Genomic DNA, 22,702 nt, shown 5'->3' on the forward strand with positions numbered 1-22,702 from the left:
TGCTGCACTGCCAGAGATGTTGCCCTTCAAAGTAGGTTGTTTAACAATGGCCCATCTACATTTTTGGATGATGCTAATGTGGTGGCACAGTGGTTTGCAATGCTGCCTCACAGCACCAGGGACCCGGGTTCGATTCCCGGCTTGGGTCACTGTGCGGGGTCTGCACGTTCTCCCCGTGTCTGCGTAGGTTTCCTCCCACAGTCCGGGAAGATGTGCTGGTTAGGTGCGTTGGCCGTGCTAAATTCTCCCTCAGTGTACCCAAACAGGCGCCGGAGTGTGGCGACTAGGGGATTTTCGCAGTAACTTCATTGCAGTGTTAATGCAAGCCTACTTGTGACACAAATAAACTTTAAAACAAAACTGTGCACGATGTTTCAGGTGTGGCCTCACCAAGGCCCTATGTAACTGCAGCAAGGCATTCCCTGCTCCTGTACTCTAATCTCTCACTATGAAGGCCAACATGCCATTTGCTGCTTTCTGTTTGCTGTGTGTCTTATGCTTACTGCATTTCCTGCATCATATCAGTGACATTTCAAAAAGTTCTTAATTGGCTGTAAAGCACTGTGACTTCCTGGAGTTGTGAAAGGCGCTATATAAAGGCAAGTTCTGTTATGCTGCATTGAATTTTAATTTTCAGCCCCCCCCCCCCAGCATTTGAAACATATCTACAAGCCTTTCTGACTTGTTTCTCTCTCTTTAGGACAGTGATGGTGATAAGAGTGATGACTTGGTCGTGGATGTTTCCAATGAGGTAAGAAACAGCTATGTGTTTTTTCCGTTAGGTGGTATTCCTTATGACTCCTATGCAGATATTTGTGTGTGGGTGGGAATGTCGGAGCAGCGGAGACCACTGTTTCAACCTTAACCCGCTGAGGTTCCTTTTCAAGGAGACTTGTGCTGAATGTTTGGCCAACGAATTGGAGGAGCCTTCCTCTCCCTTCCCAGCATCCATCTCTTCCACCTCTCAAATCCAAAACCTTTGGGAAAAGAATGACTTTGTCAAATTTCCAAAGTTTCTTCCCGTGGGAGATTTTAACTTTTGTTTTCTTTGTGTCTTGCCAAAAGATATTCCCAGAATTACTCTTAATGTTTGTCTTTCATTCTCCATTCCCCCCTCTCCCATGCATCTAGTCTATTTTGTCCTTGTTATATCACCGTCGGTCATGTCCTTGAATATCTCTCCAGATGAATTTGCCGTCTTGTTTGGCACTGGATGCTGTAATCCCACTCGAGTCTATAGCGCCTGATGCCTGGCCAATGCAGACTGCATCCAAAATGGTTGCAGTTGGTCAGTGTTTCCAATGAGGGGGAAGGGTGGAAATTGGCCAACGTTCCTGCTCCAATGTCCTCCACAGACTCCCATTGCACAGAGAGGCCATTGGGCCCATCGTGTCGGTTTCAGCTCTTTGAGTTGTCCAATTCGTTCTTCTCCCCCTGCTTTGTTTTCATAACCCTGAAGCCTTTGCTTCAAGGAAATATTCGTTTCTCCTTTTTGAAGTTGTTGTTATTGTATGTGTCCCCTCTTCCCTTTAAGGGAGTGCATTCTGGATCACAATGACTCGCTGCACTAAAACTTTCTCCTCTTCTCCCTCCCTGCATCATTGAAAGCATTGCATTCAGTTAAGTGAATGGCTATTGGCAGGCTCCTTCTAACCTCATCCTGCAAGGCAGGTGATTGGGGCGAGTTAGGGGAGGATTGTCAGCGTCCGAGTAACGACTGTGGCAGGAGGACGGGGCCTTTGGATTTGGTAGAGCGGGGGCTGATGGGTGGAAGAGAGAAAACTGAGCTGGAAAAGAAGCATTGAGAGTTGACCTCCCTCCATGAACTTTGGAAGTTTGACCTTTTGAACTCGCTGTGCAATCCATGGCACGGGAGGGTTTGGAGTGACACTAACAACAATGGGATCTTGCTGTGCTTATCCGTCTGTGTCTGAACCATTGCGTCGTCACCTTTTCTCCGTGCCTCATTTCAACATTTTTGTCCCTGTTGAACACTGCAGGATCCTGCCACACCTCGTGTCAGCCCCACGCACTCTCCACGTGAGAACGGTCTGGACAAGGCGCGTGGAATCAAGAAGGACGCACCCAACAGCCCTGCCTCCGTCGCTTCATCAAGCAGCACACCTTCCTCCAAGACGAAAGATATGGGCCATGTGAGTGCCACTTGTTTCTGTCTGTCTGCCTCCTCTTCTCATCTAACCAATCAAAAGATTGGCCATTGTCACCTCGTCTTTAAAACTCACCTCTTCCGTTTGAAAGAGGTGGCATTATCGCTAAAGTATTAATCCAGAAACTCGGCTAGTGTTCTGGGGACCAGGGTTCGAATCCCGCCACACCAGATGGTGGAATTTGAATTCAATAAAAAAATTGAGAATCTACTGATGACCATGAAACCATTGTTGGAAAAACCCATCTGGTTCACTAATGTCCCTTTTAGGGAAGGAAATCTGCTGTCCTTACCTGCATGTGACTCCAGAGCCACAGCAATGTGGGTTGACTCCAACTGCCCTCTGAATAAGGGCGGCTAGAGATGGGCAATAGATGTTGGACAGCCAGCGACGCCCATGTCCCACTAATGAATAAAAAAAATTAAGTGTTTTTTCTGTGGATTATAGACAAACTCTTTCACGGTACTGATAACAGAATAACATCAGCTGCTTTCTAACCCACTTGCCCATTCCATGTTTCACCCTCACTGGCCATTATAGCAATTTGTCATCGCACTTCATTTGAATAATTCTGGGGTGAAATCAGTGATTGGTTAGTAACAGAAGCAGTAATAAGTTTCTCTATTTAAGCAAGGCAGTGGCAAGGTTGATTCCCTCAGAACCACAATATTACACGGTGATCTTAAATGACATCATGAACTTATTTGGCTGTTAAATGCTTAAAACATCCTGAGGACCCGAGAGGCTTCAGTATAAACGCTCGCTCTTGCGCTCCACCCTCACTCTGTATTGAAGCTTTCTCCCTTTTTATTTTCCAGAATGACAAGTCGTCGACCCCTGGGTTGAAGTCAAATACGCCAACTCCACGCAACGATGCCCCAACCCCTGGTACCAGTTCAACACCAGGGCTGCGACCAGGGAAGCCCCCAGGCATGGACTCATTAGGTAACTGTGCCCACCTCTCTGCCTTTGGGTTTGCCTTATTTGTTAACAGAATGGGCTCTGGCTTATTGAAGACGGGAAAATTACCCCTTGCTAATAACCAACTCCGAGCAGCTTTTGGTACCATGGCTTAGTTAAGGATATGTTGACCTTGGGTGGAGTGCAGAGTAGTTAATACTTGCGATTCCAAGGGTTAAATTATACAACCCGGAACCGTTAGTCCATCATGCCTGCACCAACGGCAATACCACCTAGACCCTATCCCCATAACCCCACATACCTACCCTGCTAGTCTCCCTGACACTATACAGGGCAATTTAGCATGGTCAATCCACCTAACTAGCGTGTCTTTCAGACTGTGGGAGGAAACCAGAGCATCCAGAGAAAACCCATGCAGACACGGGGAGAATGTGCAGACTCCACAAGACAGTGACTCGAGGCTGGAATTGAACTCGGCTCCATGGCACTGTGAGACAGCAGTGCTAACCACTGTGCCACCGAGCCGCGCTCTCGACCTAGAGTTGTGTTCCCTGGAATTTGGAAGGTCAAGGGGTGATTTGATCAAAGTTTTCGAGATGTTATGGGGAAATGGATGGGATAGATGAAGAGAAATAGTTTCCACTGATTGTAGCGTTTAGGACCAGTAATAATTCGGGTGAAATTCGGGAACTCTTCCTCAGTATGGTAGAAGTTTTGAATCCCCTCACACAAAAGGCAATGAATGCTGGGTCAATGTTTTTTTTTTTACGACGTATGTAACCTGGAAATTGGGTTTTAATCAGCCTGACGTGAGAATATTTTATCCTTTCTCAAGTTCACTGGACAAATGCTGAATGAGTTTCCCCCTCATCATAATTGGGGTGGCACAGTGGTTAGCGCTGCTGCCTCACAGCGCCAGGGACCCAGGTTCAATTCTGGCCTCGGTCACTGTCTGTGTGGAGTCTGCACGTTCTCCCCGTGTCTGCAAGGGTTTCCTCCGGGTGCTCCGGTTTCCTCCCACAGTCTGAAGATGTGCGGGTTAGATGGATTGGCCATGCTAAATAGGCCCTAGTGTCAGGGGGATTGGCAGGGTAATTGTGTGGGGTTTTGGGAATAGGGCCTGGGTGGGATTGTGGTCGGTGCAGACTCGATGGGCCGAATGGTGGCCTCCTGTACTGTAGGGATTCTATGATTCGTCAATTTGATCATGCTTCTGTGAGGTAGATTGTTTTCCTGATTTTTAATGGACTTTTGTGAATGCAAATTGCTGAGGTTTGCGTGTGTGCGCGTGTGTGCGCGCGCGTGCGTGTGTGCGCTCCTGAGTATCTCCCAGACGTTTACTCTTAGCAGATTCCTGGAGATAATTCCTCGAGACTCCGGGGCAAAACTTGAAGGGTTGGCGACCCTAACTCGGTGAAGCACCTTTTGGGCTGGTTTCTTGTTTTACCTGTGCTATCTAAATGCACGTCGCTTGTATGTGCCCTGGGGGAGGGAGGGAGGCGCCCACACGGTGAGGCGCTGTATAAATGCAGCCGGTTATGAGTTGCCCGGGGAGTTACTGATCCACTTTGTGCGTGTGTTTGGTTTCCAGCGCCGACCCTTCGAGCGCCAATCTCGCTAGCCGGTTCGTACGCCCCCTTTGCCATGATGTCTCACCACGAAATGAACGGCACCTTGACGAGTCCGGGGGCGTATCCCGGTCTCCACAGCATCTCACCGCAGATGAGCGCTGCGGCTTACCGATCTCCTATGGTGAGCTTTGGTGGTGTACGTAATGAACTTCGCTCTTTCTTATCACAATTACTCAAGATTTATTTCTAAATTGAAAGCACGCTGTTCCTGGCAGTGCCTGACCCGGAATGTAAACTCAATAGTGCCTTGCATCTCTCAACAGGTTGGGTTTGACCCCCACTCCCACATGAGGGCTCCGGGTCTCCCCGCCAGCCTCGCGTCCATTCCTGGAGGGAAGCCGTAAGTCTCTTTTTCCCATCATTTCCGAATTTATTTATCTTTTGGGTTGCTGATGTGGGGGTGGGGTGGGGTGGGGGGGGGGGGGGGGGGGGGTTCCATTTACCTTAAACAAGATCGAGGACTCTGACTACTGGCAGTTACTTGGAGAGACTGGGTTGTTCTCCTTGGAGCCGAGATGGTTAATTAACTAGTTTGTAGAATCCCTACAGTGCAGAAGGGGCCAATCGGCCCATCGAGTTTGCACTGACTCTCTGACACAGCATCTTACCCAGGCCCTATCCCCGTACATTTACCAAGGCTAACCCATCTAACCTGCACATCTTTAAGCTATCAGGGTCAATTTAGCACGGCCAATCCACCAAACCTGCACATCTTTCAACTGTGGATAAACCCCACACAGACACGAGGAGAATGTCCAAACTCCACCCAAGGTTGGAATCGAAGCTGGGTTACTGGCGCTGTGAGGCAGCAGTGCTAATCACTGTGCCACCGTTTAATTGATATGTTCAAAATTGTAAACAGATTTCACAGAATAAATCAGGAGAAACAGTTTCAATTAGCAGCAGGGCTGGACACCAGAGGGCACAGATTCAGGATAACTGATAGAAGAAACAGAGACAAGGTCACGATGCTTAATCCACACACTGAGTTGTTGTGATCTGGAAGACGCTGCCTGAAAGAACAGTGGGAGCAGATTCAATAATAATTTCAAAAAGGAATTTGATAAATACTTGGAATGAGAGTGGGATTAGTTTAAAGTTTATTTATTAGTCGCAAGTAAAGCTTGCATTAATACTGCATGAAATTACTGTGAAAATCTCCAAGTCGCCACACTCCAGCACCTGTTCGGGTCAATGTACCTAACCAGCACGTCTTTCAGACTGTGGGAGGAAACCGGAGCACCCGGAGGAAACCCACACAGACACGGGGAGAACGTGCAGACTCCACACAGACAGTGACCCAAGCCGGGAATCGAACCCGGGTTCCTGGCGCTGAGGCAGCAGTGCTAACCACTGTGCTACCTGCTTTAACATAGAACATAACAGCGCAGTACAGGCCCTTCGGCCCTCGATGTTGCACCGACCAGTGGTACCAATCTAAAGCCCCTCTAATCTACACTATTCCAATATCATCCATATGTTTATCCAATAACCATTTGAATGCTCTTAATGTTGACGAGTCCACCACTGCTGCAGGCAGGGCATTCCACGCCCTTACTAATCTCTGAGTAAAGAACCTACCTCTAACATCTGTCCTATATCTCTCACCCCTCGATTTAAAGCTATGTCCCCTCGTGCTAGCCATCACCATCCGAGGAAAAAGGCTCTCACTATCCACCCTATCTAATCCTCTGATCATCTTGTATGCCTCTATTAAGTCACCTCTTAACGCTTTGGACAGCTTTGCAAGCTAGCACTGGTATGATGGGTTGAATGGCCCCCTCCTGTGCGTTATTTACGAGCCTCTTAAAAACTGAGAGAGATTGAGTAAATCTGTAATGTCCCAGGGCTGCTGTGTGCGAATTGTTCAAAACATGAACCTTGAGTATTTCCTTTTTCCTTTTGAAGCTTGAATTTAATTTCCTTTCTTTTCCCTCCCGCAGAGCGTATTCCTTTCACGTGAGTGCGGATGGGCAGATGCAGCCAGTACCGTTCCCCCCCGACGCCCTGATCGGACCCGGCATCCCACGGCATGCCCGGCAGATCAACACTTTAAATCACGGTGAGGTGGTGTGTGCCGTCACCATCAGCAACCCCACGAGGCACGTGTACACCGGAGGGAAAGGCTGCGTGAAAATCTGGGACATCAGTCAGCCAGGCAGCAAGAGCCCGGTCTCCCAGTTAGACTGCCTAGTAAGTGAAACGCGGGGAAGAATCCATTCCAATAGCTTGAAGAGTTGAAAGTGGCAATGTTGTCGGGATTGGAGCTTATTCTGAAGAGCCGTGCGGTTTTAACATCAACTCAAAGGGGCTTCTGGGGCTCGGTTGGGGGGGGGGGGGGGGGGGTGATTTTTCGGTGAGACAGTGGTTAGCAGTGCTACCTCACATCGCCAGGGACCCAGGTTCGATTCCCGGCTTGGGTCGCAATGCGTGCGGAGTCCGCACGTTCTCCCCATGTCTGCGTGGGTTTCCTCCGAAGACATGCTGGTTAGGCGCATTGGCCATGCTAAATTCTCCCTCCGTGTACCCGAACAGGCGCCGGAGTGTGGCGACTGGGGGATTTTCCCAGTAACTTCATTGCAGTGTTAAAGTAAGCCTACTTGTGACACTAATAAATAAACTTTTTAAAAAAATCTCTTGAATAAAAGCAAAACACTGCGGATGCTGGAAATTGGAAATAAAAACAGAAAATGCTGTATAATCTCAGCAGGTCTGAGGAGAGAGAGAGAGAAAGAGTTTCCCATTGAAGCAGTTGGATTAGACGCAACGTTAACTCTGTTTCTCTCACCACAGATGCTGCCAGGCCTGCTGAGTTTATCCAGCATTTTGTGTGTTTGTGTTAGAGATCTCTGAAAGGGTTATGTGATGGTGGATGGACACTTGACCATGTGATAGCGGGAATCTGGGGTACCCAGTGGTTGTTGAACTCTGTTGGGAAATTCTATGCACAGAGTGATCAGTGTGGCTCCACAATAGAGACTGGATTTACCTGGTGCTTTTTGCAATGACGCAACATTCCAAGCACTTTACAGCCAATAAAGTGAATTCACTGTTGCAGCGTAGGAAACACAGCAGCCAATTGACACACAGTAAGACCTCACCAACATCAGCGAGGTAGCAATGGCGATTGAGGAATTACTATTGGCCAAGACACTGGGAAGAGCTCCCTTTCTCTTCAGAATAGTTCCATGGGATCTTTGTCTGCCTGAGAAGGCAGAAGGAGCCTCCGTTTAATGTCTTGATCTGAAATGGGATGTTAGCCTCCATTGCAAGAGGATTTGAGTACAGGAGGAGTGAGGTCTTGATCAATTGTATAGAAGGTTGGTAAGACCGCACCTAGGTTACTGTGTGCAGTTTTGGCCCTCTTACCTCAGTATTATTGCCTTAGAGGGAATGCAACAAAAGTTCGCCAGACCTGTTCCTGGGATGGTAGGACTGCCTTATAAAGAGAGGGAGGACAAACTGGGCCTGTCCCCTCTAGAGTTTGGAAGAATGGGAAGTGATCTCATTGGAGCCTCTAAAATACTTAAAGGAATAGACGGGGTGGATGGAGGTAAGATGTTTGCTTTGGTTGGAGAATCTAGACAGCAACAGTTTTAACAACACCAGGTTAAAGTCCCACAGGTTTATTTGGTAGAATCTAGAACCAGGGGTCACAATTTCCAAATCAGGGGAAGCCACTTAGGACCAAGAGGGGGAAAGATTTCTTTACACAGAGGGTTGTAAATCTTTGGAATTCTCCCAGAGGGCTGTGGAAGCTCAGTCACAGAGTATGTTAAGGGTAGAGATTGATAGATTTCTGATTCACAATGTAAGGGGGTTAGTGGGTGTAAAAAGCATTGAAGTGTCCAATCAGCCACGATCATATTGGATGGCCTCCTCCTGTTTCGAAGATGGCACTTCTGGCAGTTTTGGGTGGAAGCACCGGTCTGGATTTTGCGCTCTGGAGCGGGACTTGAACCCACAATCTTCTGACGGGTGAGAGTGCTGCTGGCTTTGCTGGCTGGTAACTGGAACAAAAACCACCAAATCATCCAAATGGACATTATGTGGATTCTGACTGAGTCGCAGCTTCAGGAGGAGCTGAATGGTCTCCCTGAACAATAGAATCAGAGGTTTACAGCATGGAAACAGGCCCTTCGGCCCAACTTGTCCATGCCACCCCTTTTTTTTTAAACCTCTAAGCTAGTCCCAATTGCCCGTGTTTGGCCCATATCCCTCTATACCCATCTTACCCGTGTAGCTGTCTAAATGCTTTTTAAAAGACAAAATTGTACCCGCCTCTACTGCCTCTGGCAGCTCATTCCAGACACCACCCTCTGTGTGAAAAAATTGCCCCTCTGGACCCTTTTGTATCTCTCCCCTCTCACCTTAAACCTATGCCCTCTAGTTTTAGACTCCCCTACCTTTGGGAAAAGATATTGACCATCTAGCTGATCTATGCCTCTCATTATTTTATAGACCGCTATAAGATCACCCCATAGCCTCCTACAGTCTAGAGAAAAAAGTCCCAGTCTATCCAGCCTCTCCTTATAACTCAAGTCCCGGTAGCATCCCAGTAAATCTCTTCTGCACTCTTTCTAGTTTAATATCCTTTCTATAATAGGGTGACCGGAACTGTACACAGTATTCCAAGTGTGGCCTTACCAATGTCTTGTACAACTTCAATACAACAATATCTGTCTCATGAACTAGAGTTACTTTCCCAAAAGGTTTGCTTGCCCTGACCTATTTCTGAAGGAAGGAGGACAAAGCAAAATGGATGTTACTCTAATGGAATGCCAGCAGTCTAGGATTCTCAGCCCTCTGAGATCTGATAGTGTCAGTCTCTGGAATTGTGAAAAAGAGATTAAATTAACAGTTTACAAGGATTTATAATAATTGATTTGACCTCTCGAGGGTCTTGTAGGAACAGCCACTAAAACATGTAGAAAGCAGCAAGTAGTGAGCTTGATTGATCAGACTAAACCTTTTTGGGGGGGAGGTGTTGAAATGAGGTTCGAAAGGTGACTGCTTGAGGAGGACGGGTATTTCCGATTTGAGTTACAAGCAGGAAGAGGCCATTCAGCCCATCGGTGTTCTGTTATTGTTAGATGCTGTCTGATCTATATCTTTGGCTTTTTGCTGGCCGCCTCGGTTCTACAATCCTTGATACTCACATTAACCAATCTCCGTTTTCAAATGACCGAACCTCAACCTTGTTTTTGGGGAAGAGCATTCCAGATTTCCACTACACTTGGTGTGAAATGTTTCCTCCCATCACTGCACCCTTTTACAGTCGCCTGCAAAAGCAGACCAGGCCTCACTTCCATTTTTCGTCTACCAGGCACCTCCAACAATGTTAGCACTCCCTCAGCAGAGCAGAGTTTGGCTCAACTTTTGTGCTTCTGTGGGAGTGGGACTCGAACCCATGACTCGGTAGAGAGTAGATTACCCGCTGAGCCGTGGCTGGGTCATCCACAGCAGTGATGCCCTCTGTTGTATCTTGTCTAAGTTGACTTTTCTTCTCCTCCCCAGAACCGGGATAATTACATCCGTTCCTGCAAACTTCTGCCTGATGGCCGTACGCTGATTGTTGGAGGCGAGGCGAGTACGTTAACGATATGGGACCTCGCGTCCCCTACGCCGAGGATCAAGGCTGAGCTCACGTCCTCTGCGCCGGCCTGCTACGCGTTGGCGATCAGCCCCGATGCTAAAGTCTGCTTTTCCTGTTGCAGTGATGGTAACATAGCCGTCTGGGATCTACACAACCAAACTCTTGTAAGGTGAGGTTGCTGGCTAGCTTACTGTCATCCAGTCCTTACTTCCTGCTCCTTGGACAGGCGGATCCTTTTGTTTCTTGAGGTAACCTTGTGGCACAGTGGGTAGCGTCCCTGCCTCTGAGCCAGAAGCTCTGGGTTTGTGTCCCACCCCAGGACCTGATGGTCGAGGAATGTGCTTTCCTAATGCGGCCAAACAGGTTGAGTATCATCCTGCGAAATCCTTCCAAACATGCCAATGGTTGGCGGTAAGAGTGGGAGAAACTCCTGGTCAGCCATGTGAAGTGGCACCACTCGAGCTATAAGCCCCTCGTGACAGACCAGTGCCCTGTTCCGGGAATAACTAGCAATGGAAACAGATGAAAGTCTGTCTTAGTGACCACTAGGTGCAGGAAGAGAATTGGAATTTTGTTTCTGGTTCTGATGCTTTAGAGAGGGATTTTGGAGATTGAGCAGGTGGAGTGGGACTGACTGCATTGCTCTACAAAGGGCTGGCATGGACTTGATGGGCTGAATGACCACCTCCTGTCCCGTAATATGATTCATAGTGGTTGAGACATTGTCCTTCCATCCAAGTTCCAGTCGCCCCTTGCGATGCACAATTGTCTAATGACCACCAGGTGTGTGTAGAGCAGCCTTGGTTCCTGGCTCGTTTCATCAACTTGAGGAAGGTATCCGTTAGCATCTGCTGCCTGTGCCTCATGAGGTGCTGGCACCTTGGGATCCAGTATGAGAGTAACATAATGTGTGGTGAATGGAGCACAGCTTGGGAGCGACTGGTCACTTTGGGTGCATGGTTCCGAAAGTTCTCCATCACAGAGATTTCCTCCCCTTATGTCTGGCTCTCTTATTGACTCATTGATCGCACTGTAGAAAGAGGCCATTTGGCCCATCGAGTCTGCACCAACTCTCAGAACATGCCCTTCCCCTGTCCCCGCACATTTACCATGGTTAATCCATCTAACCTACACATCTTTGGACAAATTGGGCAATTTAGCATGGCCAATCCACCTGACCTATACGCCTTTGGAGTGTGGGAGGAAACCAGAACACCCGGAGGAAACCCACGCAGACACGGGGAGAACGTGTAGATTCCACACAGTCAATGACCTAAGGCTGGAATTGAACCCGGGTCCCAGGCGCTGAGAGACTGCAGTGCTAACCACTGTGCCATTGTGCCTCTGATCTGATGATAGGGGTGGTAGATAGGGAAGTAGGTGGACCCTGGACAATAGTAATTCCTGTATGTGACACCCCTAGCTGAGAGTATTGGTACACCCCTGGTAGCCCTGCCCACTGAGGCCGAAACCTACAGCTAAGGACCAGTGCAGAGTAGATCCTGCATTTCACAGTTGGGTGAAGTTTGTATGGTAGCGCCTTGTACCAAATTTCTAACACCCGCGTGATGACCAGTGAGCTATGAAGGAAGTTCTAGATGCTCACCGTCTAACGTTCGATTTAACCGAGATTGCGTCAACCCGGGTTACTCCGTGATGATTGGAGACTCCTTATCCAATCCTCTCCTTGCCCCTTGGGTGTGTGTGGGGGACTGACTGCAGCAGTCTGTCCTGAGGGCTGGAGCTGGGCTGGGAGGAGGTGCCAGTTCATGATGAAGAATGAAACGCCATGTGTGGTTTTGTTGTTTAGACAATTTCAAGGGCACACGGACGGTGCGAGTTGTATTGATATCTCCCATGACGGGACAAAGTTATGGACGGGGGGCCTGGACAACACCGTCAGATCCTGGGACCTGCGCGAAGGGAGGCAGCTCCAACAGCACGACTTTACCTCACAGGTAAGCGTCTGAGAGTAAATGAAGCCAATCTGGTATTGGTAAACGTCCAATCCCATCACTGGTTGAAAGAAATCTTCAGTCATTAAACTGCTGCCGCTCAACTTTCTCTCCTTGAGTACACCGTGCACCTGGTCAGATTATTTCACAATTTACATTGTTCCCACTGGACCTACATAGACTACAGGCCCACAATAGGGGAAGTAGCTTTGAAGTTGCTAAAGGGGTAATGTTACACGTAGACAATGCACTGCAGCCTTGTTCAGTTGCGGGATTTCTATAGATTTGTCGGCATTTGCAGCAGAGAAGGAGGCCATTTGGCCCATCATGTCCACACCAGTCAACGTGGAATCCTCCAGTGCAGAAGGGGGCCATTTAGCCCATCGAGTCTGCACCGACAACAATCCCACCCAGGCCCCATCCTCGTAATCCCAGATATTTACCCCTCTAATCCCCCCTGACACTAGGGTTAATTTAGCAAGGCCAATCAACCTAACCTGCACATCTTTGGATTGTGGGAGGAAACCGGAGCACCCGGAGGAAACCCACGCAGTCAACAAAAATCTGACCACACCAATACTATTTTCCAATGCTCGGCCCATAGCCTGGAGGTTACGGCAGCGCAAGTGAATATCTAAATACTACTTAAATGTTCCGAGAGTTTCTTGCACACAGTGAAGAGTTGTTCCCAATGACTCATTGACACCAGTAACTACTGGTACTTCACACTGCTAACATACAGCCCACCCTCTAACAAACCCAGGATTTTGCAGACAAAAAGTCTAGTTTATATGGCTCTCAATTTGCACATCTGTTTGTTGTACTGCTGATGCATTGCATTTCTCAATCCTTCAATTAGCAGCAAATCCAAAGTTGCACAACAGGAGAACGACATTTGGCTTGTTGCTGATGTTGGTTTTAGCCTTTCTACTACAATCCCACTTCCCCGCTCTCGACATTCTGTCAGTAATGACGAGAGCGAGAGCGGTGTCAGCAACACCACAAACCTGTTCCCATCTGTGGTGCAAATTCATAAATTTGCTGCATGGTGGCACAGTGGTTAGCACAGTTGCCTCACAGCGCCAGAGACCCAGGTTTGATTCCCTATCTTGGGTCACTGTCTGTGCAGAGTCTGCACGTTCTCCCCGTGTCTGCATGGGTTTCCTCCGGGTGCTCTGGTTTCCTCCCACAGTCCGAAAGACGTGCTGGTTAGGTGCATTGACCATGCTAAATTCTCCCTCAGTGTACCCGAACAGGTGCCGGAGCGTGGCGACTTGGGGATTTTCACAGTAACTTCATAGCATTGTTAATGTAAGCCTACTTGTGACAATAATAAAATCAGTAACTGCTGATGTTAAATTGCATCAAATTTACAATGCAGAAACATTCAGCCCTACTGGTCCAAATCAGTGTTGGTGTTCCACATGGGCCTGAAGCCACTCTGCCCATCTAACACATCCTCCTATCCCTTTCTCCCTCACGTTTATCTGGCTTCTCCTTAAATATACTGTTCGCCTCACTATCTTCATGTAGTAGGAAGCTCAACATGAGTTCCACATTCTGATTACATCTAACATTTCCTGAGGTGATGGACGAACAACTCCTTTCCTCCCTTTTTCTTTCTCTTGACGAGCGATGTGCTGAGCATTGGAAATAATCCATCGTTAATGTATCGATTTGTCTTCATGTAACATTACACCTCAAGTTCTTTGGCTTCCACCACTTTGTGATGTCCTGCGATTGTAAAAAGCTTTTAACTGAGAGTTTGTTCTTTTATGTAATTTTGGGAAACCCATATTCAACCCGTGTTAACATTGAGTCGACAGCACAGAGACAGGGCATTCAGTCCACATAGGAATTCATCCTGTGCATGAGTCGCCTCCCACGCCCCATCATCTCCATCGGCATCACCCTCTACTCCCATGGTGCTTGTCTAGATTTTGTTACGATCACCATAGAGACCGAATTTTTAAAAGAGAAATCTATTCTCCCGTTAATGGCTGAAAGGATGATGCGACTAAGCTTCACGGCTTAATACTTTTACTGTAACAAAGTGGGGGTAAAAAACTATTGACTAAACAATATTTTTTTGTAGGCAACTTGTATTTTAAAGCACAAAACAGAACATTCCACTTTTTTCTTGTTCGCAGAACTGAAAACACATCTCACCGATGTATTTTACTGTCCTTAAACTAGATATTCAATTTTCCGGGAACCAGTCCAAGATGATTTTTTAGCTTCCAAGAGTTTGCCTTTGTTTCTCTGCTTGGGAATTTTTTAATCTCCGAACTGTCCTTCACAGAGAATATTTATCTCCAAGCACAAACTGGCCAAATAACCCCTCATGAATTTGATCTCTTTGATCTGAGTGAGCTCCCAATCACATTCCTGCATGATGAACCACAGCATCTTCATGCCTTTAGCTGCTCTCCCTATCTCTGTCCAAGATCTTGACAGATTAACTTGTCTTGAGAGTTTCAGGAATAACTCAAAGCTCTTTCTTTCAAAAACCCATCTCCATCGCAGCATGAATTGCATGGGCCTTATATCTAGGTAAAAATGCTGAATATCTATTCTTGAGATCCCGATGCTCTTTAACCCTGGAAACAAATGGACTGTTTAAAACACAACTTTTTACAAACCAACGCTGTTCTGGGACTTGGGTGACTTTCAGTCTATCCATTGTTGGCACAGGGACTGCTGCTATTGTCTTCAACACTTTGCATCTTCTTCCCAGGATGGGGCCCCTTTAATCTCTAACAATCAAACCATCTGGGCTTACTGTCAGGCAAACCTGGAAACAGATCACGTGATCTCCTTCAAAGACACAGACCCAAAACATAAACCTTATGAATTTCCCTTTAATGCAAGATTCCCAAACTTTTCCAGTCATGGAAACGCTCTGACCTCCCAAGCATACTAACTGAATATATGAGAAATATTCTTATGATGTTGAGGAGTTGTACCACAAAAACATGGTCGTTTTTGCGCAATAGGTAAAACATCCAAAAACAGATTTATTGAGGTCTTTCTTATTTCTTATGTAAGCATTAATTACAATGAAAAAGTTCTCATTCAACAAAGTACCTTTCTGTTCTGTCAATTTTAATGGGAAGATTGGGGCGGCATGGTGGCACAGTGGTTAGCACTGCTGCCTCGGGGCCAGGGACCCAGGTTCGATTCCCGGCTTGGGTCATTGTCTGTGTGGAGTTTGCACATTCTTCCCGTGTGTGCGTGGGTTTCCTCCGCGTGCTCCGGTTTCTTCCCACAGGCCAAAGGTGTGCGGCTTAGGTTGATTGGCCATGCTGAATTGCCACTTAGTGTCGGGGGACCAGCAGGGTAAATACATGGGGCAATTGGGTTAGGGGATGGGTGGGACTGTGGTCGATGCAGACTCGATGGGCCGAATGGCGGTCTCCTGCACTGGAGAGATTCTATGACTGATTTTCTTTTGCTCACATTCATTTATTTTAGAAGTGTGCAGGAAAACTGGGTTCTCTGTCTGTCGGTCTCTCTCTCTCTCTCTCTCTCTCTCTCTATACAACCCCACAAACACACCTCTCTCTCGCCTGCGCGCTTCCCTGGGACATTGAATACTCTCTGCTGCTATTTCCAGCTCATCCAATCAGAGGCCGGCTTTTCAGTGCATTGACTGCTGATGGGCATACTAATCAGCCAATCAGTAGCCAGCACTGTGAAAACCACCTCTGATTGGGCAAGCAGGAAGAAAAGCTTTTTCCAAATTTACAACAGCCAGCCTATTGCAGAGCTCTGGCCCATCGCCACTGGGCTATCTTCCCCTGGAACCCCAGAGTTCCATGGAACCCAATTTGGGAAATGCTACCTTTATGCATCTTATTTATTTGCCTAAACTGGTCATGTGACAGCAAGTTCCACATTTTCGCCCCTCTCTGGGTAAGGAAGTTTCTCCTGTATGCCCTATTGGATTATCATATTAATGACCTCTACTTTTGGACTCCCTCTTACAAGTGGGAGCATTTTCTTTTTCCAGTATCCTAAAGACCACTGCTGGGTCTCACTAGAGCCTTCTCTTTTTGAGAGAAAAATGCCTGATTCTGTTCAATTCCTTTCCGGCAAGTTTATCCTCCCAGTTCTGGTGTCACTCATGTGAATTTTTGTTTGAACGTTCATTGATGGTTTTATAACATGGAGGCCAGAATGTTTTCCCGAGTGTGGCTCAAGCAAGTTACATAACTCCTCAACCTTCTAATCCAACCTCTCTAGAAATCAATCTAATTGTTTTTGGGTTTTTTTTTTAACGCCTAATGAACCATCTCAGTTTAACATTTGTGGACTTCCACTGGTACTGGCCATCACTGATTCATTCTTTCCTTCCTGTGCAGATCTTCTCTCTCGGTTATTGCCCTACTGGCGAGTGGTTAGCAGTGGGTATGGAGAGCAGCAACGTGGAGGTGCTACATCACACCAAGCCCGACAAATATCAACTTCACTTGCATGAGAGCTGTGTCCTGTCGCTTAAATTTGCATACTGTGGTAAGTGCAGAATCATTTCCGGGTGATCTTTACTGCTACTCCCTGAGTTCCCTACTGGATTTGAGGGATAAACCTAGCTATCTTTAATCTGGTATTTCCCCACGAGGAACGGTTAATTAGTAATGTCACAGTAAAAGATCCTCCAGGAAATAGTGATCATAATACAATTAATTCCATTTCAAGTTTGAAAATGACATACTCCAGTCACAAACAAAAATCTTAAATTTAAGCCAATTACATAGCTGTAAGGGCCATGGTGGGTTGGGTAATAGACTAGATGGTACGATGATAAATAAGCACTGGGAAATATTTAAAACAAAATTCAACAAAAAATATTCCATTGGAAAATAAAAAAATTTGGATCAATGACTCCGGGAGTTGCAACTTCAGTGAACTCATTGAATCCCTACAATGCCGAAGGAGGCCATTTGGCCCATCGAGTCTGTATTGACCATAATCCCACCCTGGCACTATTCTCGTAACCCCACGCATTTATCTTACTAGTCCCCCTGACGCTAGGGTCAATTTACCATGGCCAATCAACCTAACCCGCACATCTTTGGAGTGTGGGAGGAAACCGGAGCACTCGGAGGAAACCCACGCAGACACGGGGAGAACATGCAAACTCCACACAGTGACCCAAGCCAGGAATCGAACCCAGGTCCCTGGAGCTGAGAGGCAGCAGTGCTCACCACTGTGCCACCGTGCCGCCCCAAAGAAATCCTGGGCTCGTCCAGGATTTGAACCCGGGACCTCTCGCCATTGCCCTAAGTGAGAATCATACCCCTAGGCCAACGAGCCAACCTCCCAATTATGGGCTTGTCTGGGAGACCAAACTCTCAAAAAGATCTGTTTGTGGTTTACGGAGAAGGTCAAGGATGGTATTGGATTAGAAAAAGAGGATTATAATGTTACAAACATTGTTAGTAAGACTGAGAATTGGGAATGTTTAGAAACTAGCACATGGCCAAAAAGGGAAAGAAATAGAACTTGAGAGTAAAGGAATATAAAAGCAATTTGAAAAACGTTTTAAAGTATATAAAGGGAAAAAGAGTAACTAAAGGAGGGATTAAACATTTTGGGCTTATGCTCACTGGAGTTTAGAAGATTGAGAGGGGCTCTGATAGAGAGGTATATAAAATTTTAAAAGGGATTGATAGGGTAAATGTGGGCCAAATGTTTCCTCTTATGGGGCAATCTCGAACAAGAGGTCACAGGTATAGGTTGAGAGGCAGTAGATTTAAAACTGAGATGAGGAGGAACTATTTCTCGCAGAGGGTGGTGAATTTGTGGAACTCGCTGCCCCATCGCGCGGTGGAGTCTGAATCATTGAATGGTTTCAAGAAGGAGATAGATATATTTCTAATTAAAAAGGGAAAGAAGGATATGGGGAACAGGTGGGGAGGTGGATTTGAGACGAGGGAAGATCAGCCGTGATCTGATTGAATGGCGGAGCAGGCTCGAAGGGCTGAATTTGCCTACTTCAGCTCCTAGTTCCTTCGTTCCTAAAGTAAACATTGGTACCTTAGAAACCAAGACAGGAGAAACTAAGGGTATAAGGATAAGCAGAGACATTGAAGAAATACTACTTGTCTTCACAGAAGACACAAGTTCCATACCAGAAATAGAAGGTAACTTGGGGGCTAAAGAGTGAGGAAATTAAGGTCATTGATATCAGCAGAGGAAAAGTACTGGACAAACTCGAGGGATTAAAATCCCCAGGACCTGATGGCTTATGATCAGAGGAAGTGGATGCCCTGGCTATGATTTTCCAAAATTCCCTAGATTTTGGGACAGTCTCAGCAAGTTGGCGAATGGAACACTGCTTTTTGGTGGCACAGTGGTTAGCACTGTTGCCTCACGGCGCCAGGGACCTGGGATCGATTCCTGGCTCGGGTGACTGTCTGCGTGGAGTCTGCACGTTCTCCCCGTGTCTGCGTGGGTTTCTTCTGGCTGCTCCGGTTTCCTCCCACAGTCCAAAAGATATGCGGGTTAGGTGCATTGGCCATGCTAAATTCTCCCTCTGTATTCCCAAACGGGCGCCGGAGTGTGGCGACTAGGGGATTTTCATAGTAACTTCATTGCAGTGTTAATGTAAGCCTATTTATGACACAAAAAGACTGTAACACTTTAACTAGTTTTTGTGCTAGCTCACAAATGGGAACAACTCCACATGTAGCCTATCAAACTCTTTAGAATTTTTAAAGACTGGGTCACCCCTTCGCCTTTTCTATCTCAAAAACATCTGAAGGGTAAAAACTGAAGTGGAACCAGTAAATTATTGATACACGGGAATAAGATTCTGGTAACTTTATACACTTTTTAAAAATGGTACGTTTGTTGTGTTCTTTCTAGGGAAGTGGTTTGTCAGCACAGGTAAAGACAACTTGCTGAATGCCTGGAGAACGCCCTATGGTGCCAGCATCTTCCAGGTAAGAGGAGGCTCCACTTGGCGTGAGAGCAAAGGCTTTCCGTAATTGTCTTGTTTCTCTTTTTGTTTTCCCTCAAACAAATGAGTCTTCATAATTCTTAGCTCACCACAGCCAGAGGAGAAATTGGGAATCTGTCATTGACCGTTTGGTATTTACCCCTTGCCCCTCACAACTCAGGGATGTGTCATCACATGACCGCCTGGCTCCAACACCCCCCCCCCTCCCACTCTCCTGCCATTGGCTGCCTTGACACATCCCATATTCCCACAGCCAATTGAATGTACAGGTTTTTCCATTGACTTTATTGAATGATTCTTGAATCCGACACCACCTTGCTAGTTTTAAAACTAGTGAATAAAAGTTTACAAACAAACAAGATCACTTTTTTTATTTCATCTTTGATTTTTATCTCGGAGCTGATTGTTTCCAATCCCAGAAGCTCCAGGCCAAATATAATTACGAGAAATCGTTATGGCATATGAGGAGGCCATTCAGCCCCCTCACGTTCATGCCTGGGGTCTAGTCCTGCCCCTGAGTAGAGAACAGCCACTCAGTTTCCTATTTGTCCTTTTTGTTTTGGATGTAGAGTTTGGGGGGGGGGGTGGTGGCTGCTGAGTGATGCCCTCTGCAGTTGAGTAGCCTGCTGATATTCCCCGAGTGGTCTTGCACGTGAAGAGTGCCCTTTCCTGAAACTGCGATTCAATTGGAGAGAGTTTCCGAGAAGGAGGTGTAATCCCTTCTGGGCACAGTGGTTAGCACTGCTGCCTCACGGGGCCAGGGACCCGAATTCGATTCCCGGCTTGGGTCACTGTCTGTGCACATTCTCCCCGTGTCTGCGTGGGTTTCCTCTGGAAGCTCTGGTTTCCTCCCACTGTCCTAAAGAAGTGCTGGTTAGGGTGCATTGACCGTGCTAAATTCTCCCTCAGTGTACCCGAACAGGCGTCGGAGTGTGGCGACTAGACGATTTTCACAGTAACTTCATTGCAGTGTCAATGTAAGCCTACTTGTGACACTAATAAACAAACTTTCTAACTTTTTAACTGCTTTGTACCCTGGAACAACTTCTTGCCAATGCTGCCCTTGCCAAAATGATGGTCCCTATCTTCAGGACCTTGTGAGAGGTGTGCCAAGTACAAGGGGGAAAATATAAAGCACTGTTATTTAATTTGGTACGCACTTACGTCTCTTCTAAAACTGTTTTCTCTTCCCCCTTCTAGTCAAAGGAATCATCTTCTGTTTTAAGTTGTGATATCTCAGCCGATGACAAATACATTGTCACAGGATCGGGTGACAAGAAAGCAACAGTCTATGAAGTCATCTACTGAAGACAGCAAGGACTATAGCGGCACTTTAGACTGTGGGATTCAGGGACAGATTTGCTCTGGTTCAAAATAACAGCTTTTAAAATAAAATGCGAAGGAGCGTATTTGGCATTGCAGTCAACCATAACGAGGCCTAGTTTACAATAGATTGTCTGTCTGTCTGGGATATGCAGGATTTGGAGCTGTCTTCTGGGCTCTGGAGAGCGGCTTGTGGTGGCCTATTTGAATCTGAGATATTTTGAGACTCTCGATTTCTCCCAAGGCGTGGAGTTGAAGACGACTTCTTCATTTAAGTGACACTGGTTAATCTGTTGAGCACAGAAGAGGCGTTGCCGTGCCGATGGCATGTGTGTGGTTTGCGAGCGCGATGCTTTTTGAACTTCGGAACGAAGCGGTGCTTCATTAGTTCTGGATGTGTTACCCGTGCTGTAAATATGTGGTGACAGCGGGAGAGCATTTCCCTCCGTCTGATCCTGTGGGTGTGCTCGTGAAGTGGAACGCGAGTGCGCCCATGAAAGCATGGCACCGGCTCCTCGGGCAGACCTTGTCGGGGTTCGAATCTCTTCGTGTTGGAGGAGAAAGGAAAAGGGTGGTTTTCGAAGAATATGCCACTGAAATCGGACGAGAATTTGTTCATGTTTTTTTAAAAAAAAAAGAACGGACTGTGGAGAAAGAATGGGTTTGGGGGGGGGGGGGGGGGAGCTGGGAGGGGAGGGAGGGAGTTCCCACTGATGGTCCATCAAATCCTCAAGTGTCCACTTTTGATTCAAGTGCATCGTTGTTGCTGAACGACACCTCTTCCCTCTTCCCATCCTCCTTCTCCTCCCCTCCCTCCTCCTCCCCTCCCTCCTGGAAGCAGAGAGGGAGAAGAGCGAAGGAAATTAACATAAGGAAATGTTGACGACGCAGCTCAGGGAATCTGCAGAACAGATTTGAGATTTTTTTTTTAAATTTGCCTCCTGAATGCAAACAAGGAAAAAATTATTTGAAACTACTGATAAGAATCCGGACTTTTCCGAAGTGATTTTTAAAAAAAAATCTGCCAAATAGGTTTCAGTCCCACTCCACTCCAGCGTGGCTTTTTCTGCTTCAACCAATCAAATGCACATTATCTAGATTCCATTTTAGCCTGATCTGTTCTGAAAATGTTCAAATCCCAGGTCACCAGTTGTGCAGTCTTGCAGCAACTAAGAGTCTGTTTATTTTGACTTTTTAATCATTTGAACAGCAAGAGTCAAGTACTCAAGGATAGCATCTTGCAAAGTAACCCTTTGCGCGCGCCCGTCTGTCTAGACGCACCTGCCTCTCTGCCTGTGTGTGCGCGCCTGCCTCTGTCTCTGCCTCTGTGTGTGCGTGTGTGTCTCTGCCTCTCTGTGTGTGCGTGCCCACCCCCCCCTCTCTGTGTGCGAGAGTGCGCGCCTGCCAGCACTCTGCCTCTGCTTTCGTACCCCACCTCGCACCCTTGGGTTTTTGGAATGAGGTGCGGGAGAGCGCAAGCCATCATCTTTCTCCTTTTTTCACTCTTCGCATTTTTTCCCCCCCTCCGATCTATGTAAGGTGCTGAGAGACACATGGGTAAGATGGGTATAGAGGGATGTGGGCAATTGGGACTAGCTTTGGGGTTTTTTAAAAAAAAAGGGCGGCATAGACAAGTTGGGCCGAAGGGCCTGTTTCCATGCTGTAAACCTGACTCACTGGCAATGGCCTGTGTCCCAGTTTTACCCGGCTCAATGATGGCCACAGAAGTGTGGGAGTTTCTGTGTAAATTGAATCTCTTGGAGCATCAGTGGTTCAAACCCTTCCCCATCTGCATCCTATAACTGGTGACCCTGAGTCAGCAACATTGCTCCAGAACCCAGTTAGTTTAGTCGTGTTCCTAGTTTCTGCGGGCTAACCTTGACACTGATTCATTTTTCACTCGTTGACGTAATGAATAATTGCTATCATGTTAATTAATTCCCTCCCTCCCTCTCACCCAATCCCAGCCCCCAGATAAAAGAATTGGCAGGACTTGTTTTGGATTAACTTTTTTGTTCTTAATGCTCGTGTCAAAGTTGTTCCTTTTTTTTCCTAAAACACAAAACTGAGCAGAAATGTGCAAACGTGGAAAAGCTGGTGACTGAGTCACTGGACAAGTCGGTGAAGTGTTTAAAATCCTCACG

At 46.9% G+C, this 22,702-nt stretch overlaps 1 protein-coding gene across 14 annotated transcripts in view; it reads left to right on the top strand.

Moving 5' to 3' along the window:
* The window catches only part of LOC144511172 (transducin-like enhancer protein 3), a 74,712-nt gene extending 53,531 nt beyond the window's left edge, over window positions 1-21,181 (top strand). For 10 of the 14 annotated variants that reach the window (XM_078241215.1, XM_078241216.1, XM_078241218.1 and 7 more), the window contains 11 exons: window positions 701-751; window positions 2,001-2,153; window positions 2,987-3,113; window positions 4,681-4,856; window positions 4,984-5,060; window positions 6,664-6,913; window positions 10,238-10,485; window positions 12,127-12,274; window positions 16,636-16,786; window positions 19,142-19,218; window positions 20,436-21,181. In XM_078241215.1, coding sequence (XP_078097341.1) covers window positions 701-751; window positions 2,001-2,153; window positions 2,987-3,113; window positions 4,681-4,856; window positions 4,984-5,060; window positions 6,664-6,913; window positions 10,238-10,485; window positions 12,127-12,274; window positions 16,636-16,786; window positions 19,142-19,218; window positions 20,436-20,543 — 1,566 coding nt within the window. In that variant the 3' untranslated portion in view covers window positions 20,544-21,181. The remainder of the gene's footprint in view (window positions 1-700; window positions 752-2,000; window positions 2,154-2,986; window positions 3,114-4,680; window positions 4,857-4,983; window positions 5,061-6,663; window positions 6,914-10,237; window positions 10,486-12,126; window positions 12,275-16,635; window positions 16,787-19,141; window positions 19,219-20,435) is intronic. The other 4 variants (XM_078241217.1, XM_078241226.1, XM_078241227.1 and 1 more) reach the window with 1 other exon arrangement.
* The last annotated feature ends 1,521 nt before the right edge of the window (window positions 21,182-22,702 follow it).

Source organism: Mustelus asterias, chromosome 24, assembly GCF_964213995.1.
Source record: "Mustelus asterias chromosome 24, sMusAst1.hap1.1, whole genome shotgun sequence".
NCBI classification, from domain to species: domain Eukaryota; kingdom Metazoa; phylum Chordata; class Chondrichthyes; order Carcharhiniformes; family Triakidae; genus Mustelus; species Mustelus asterias.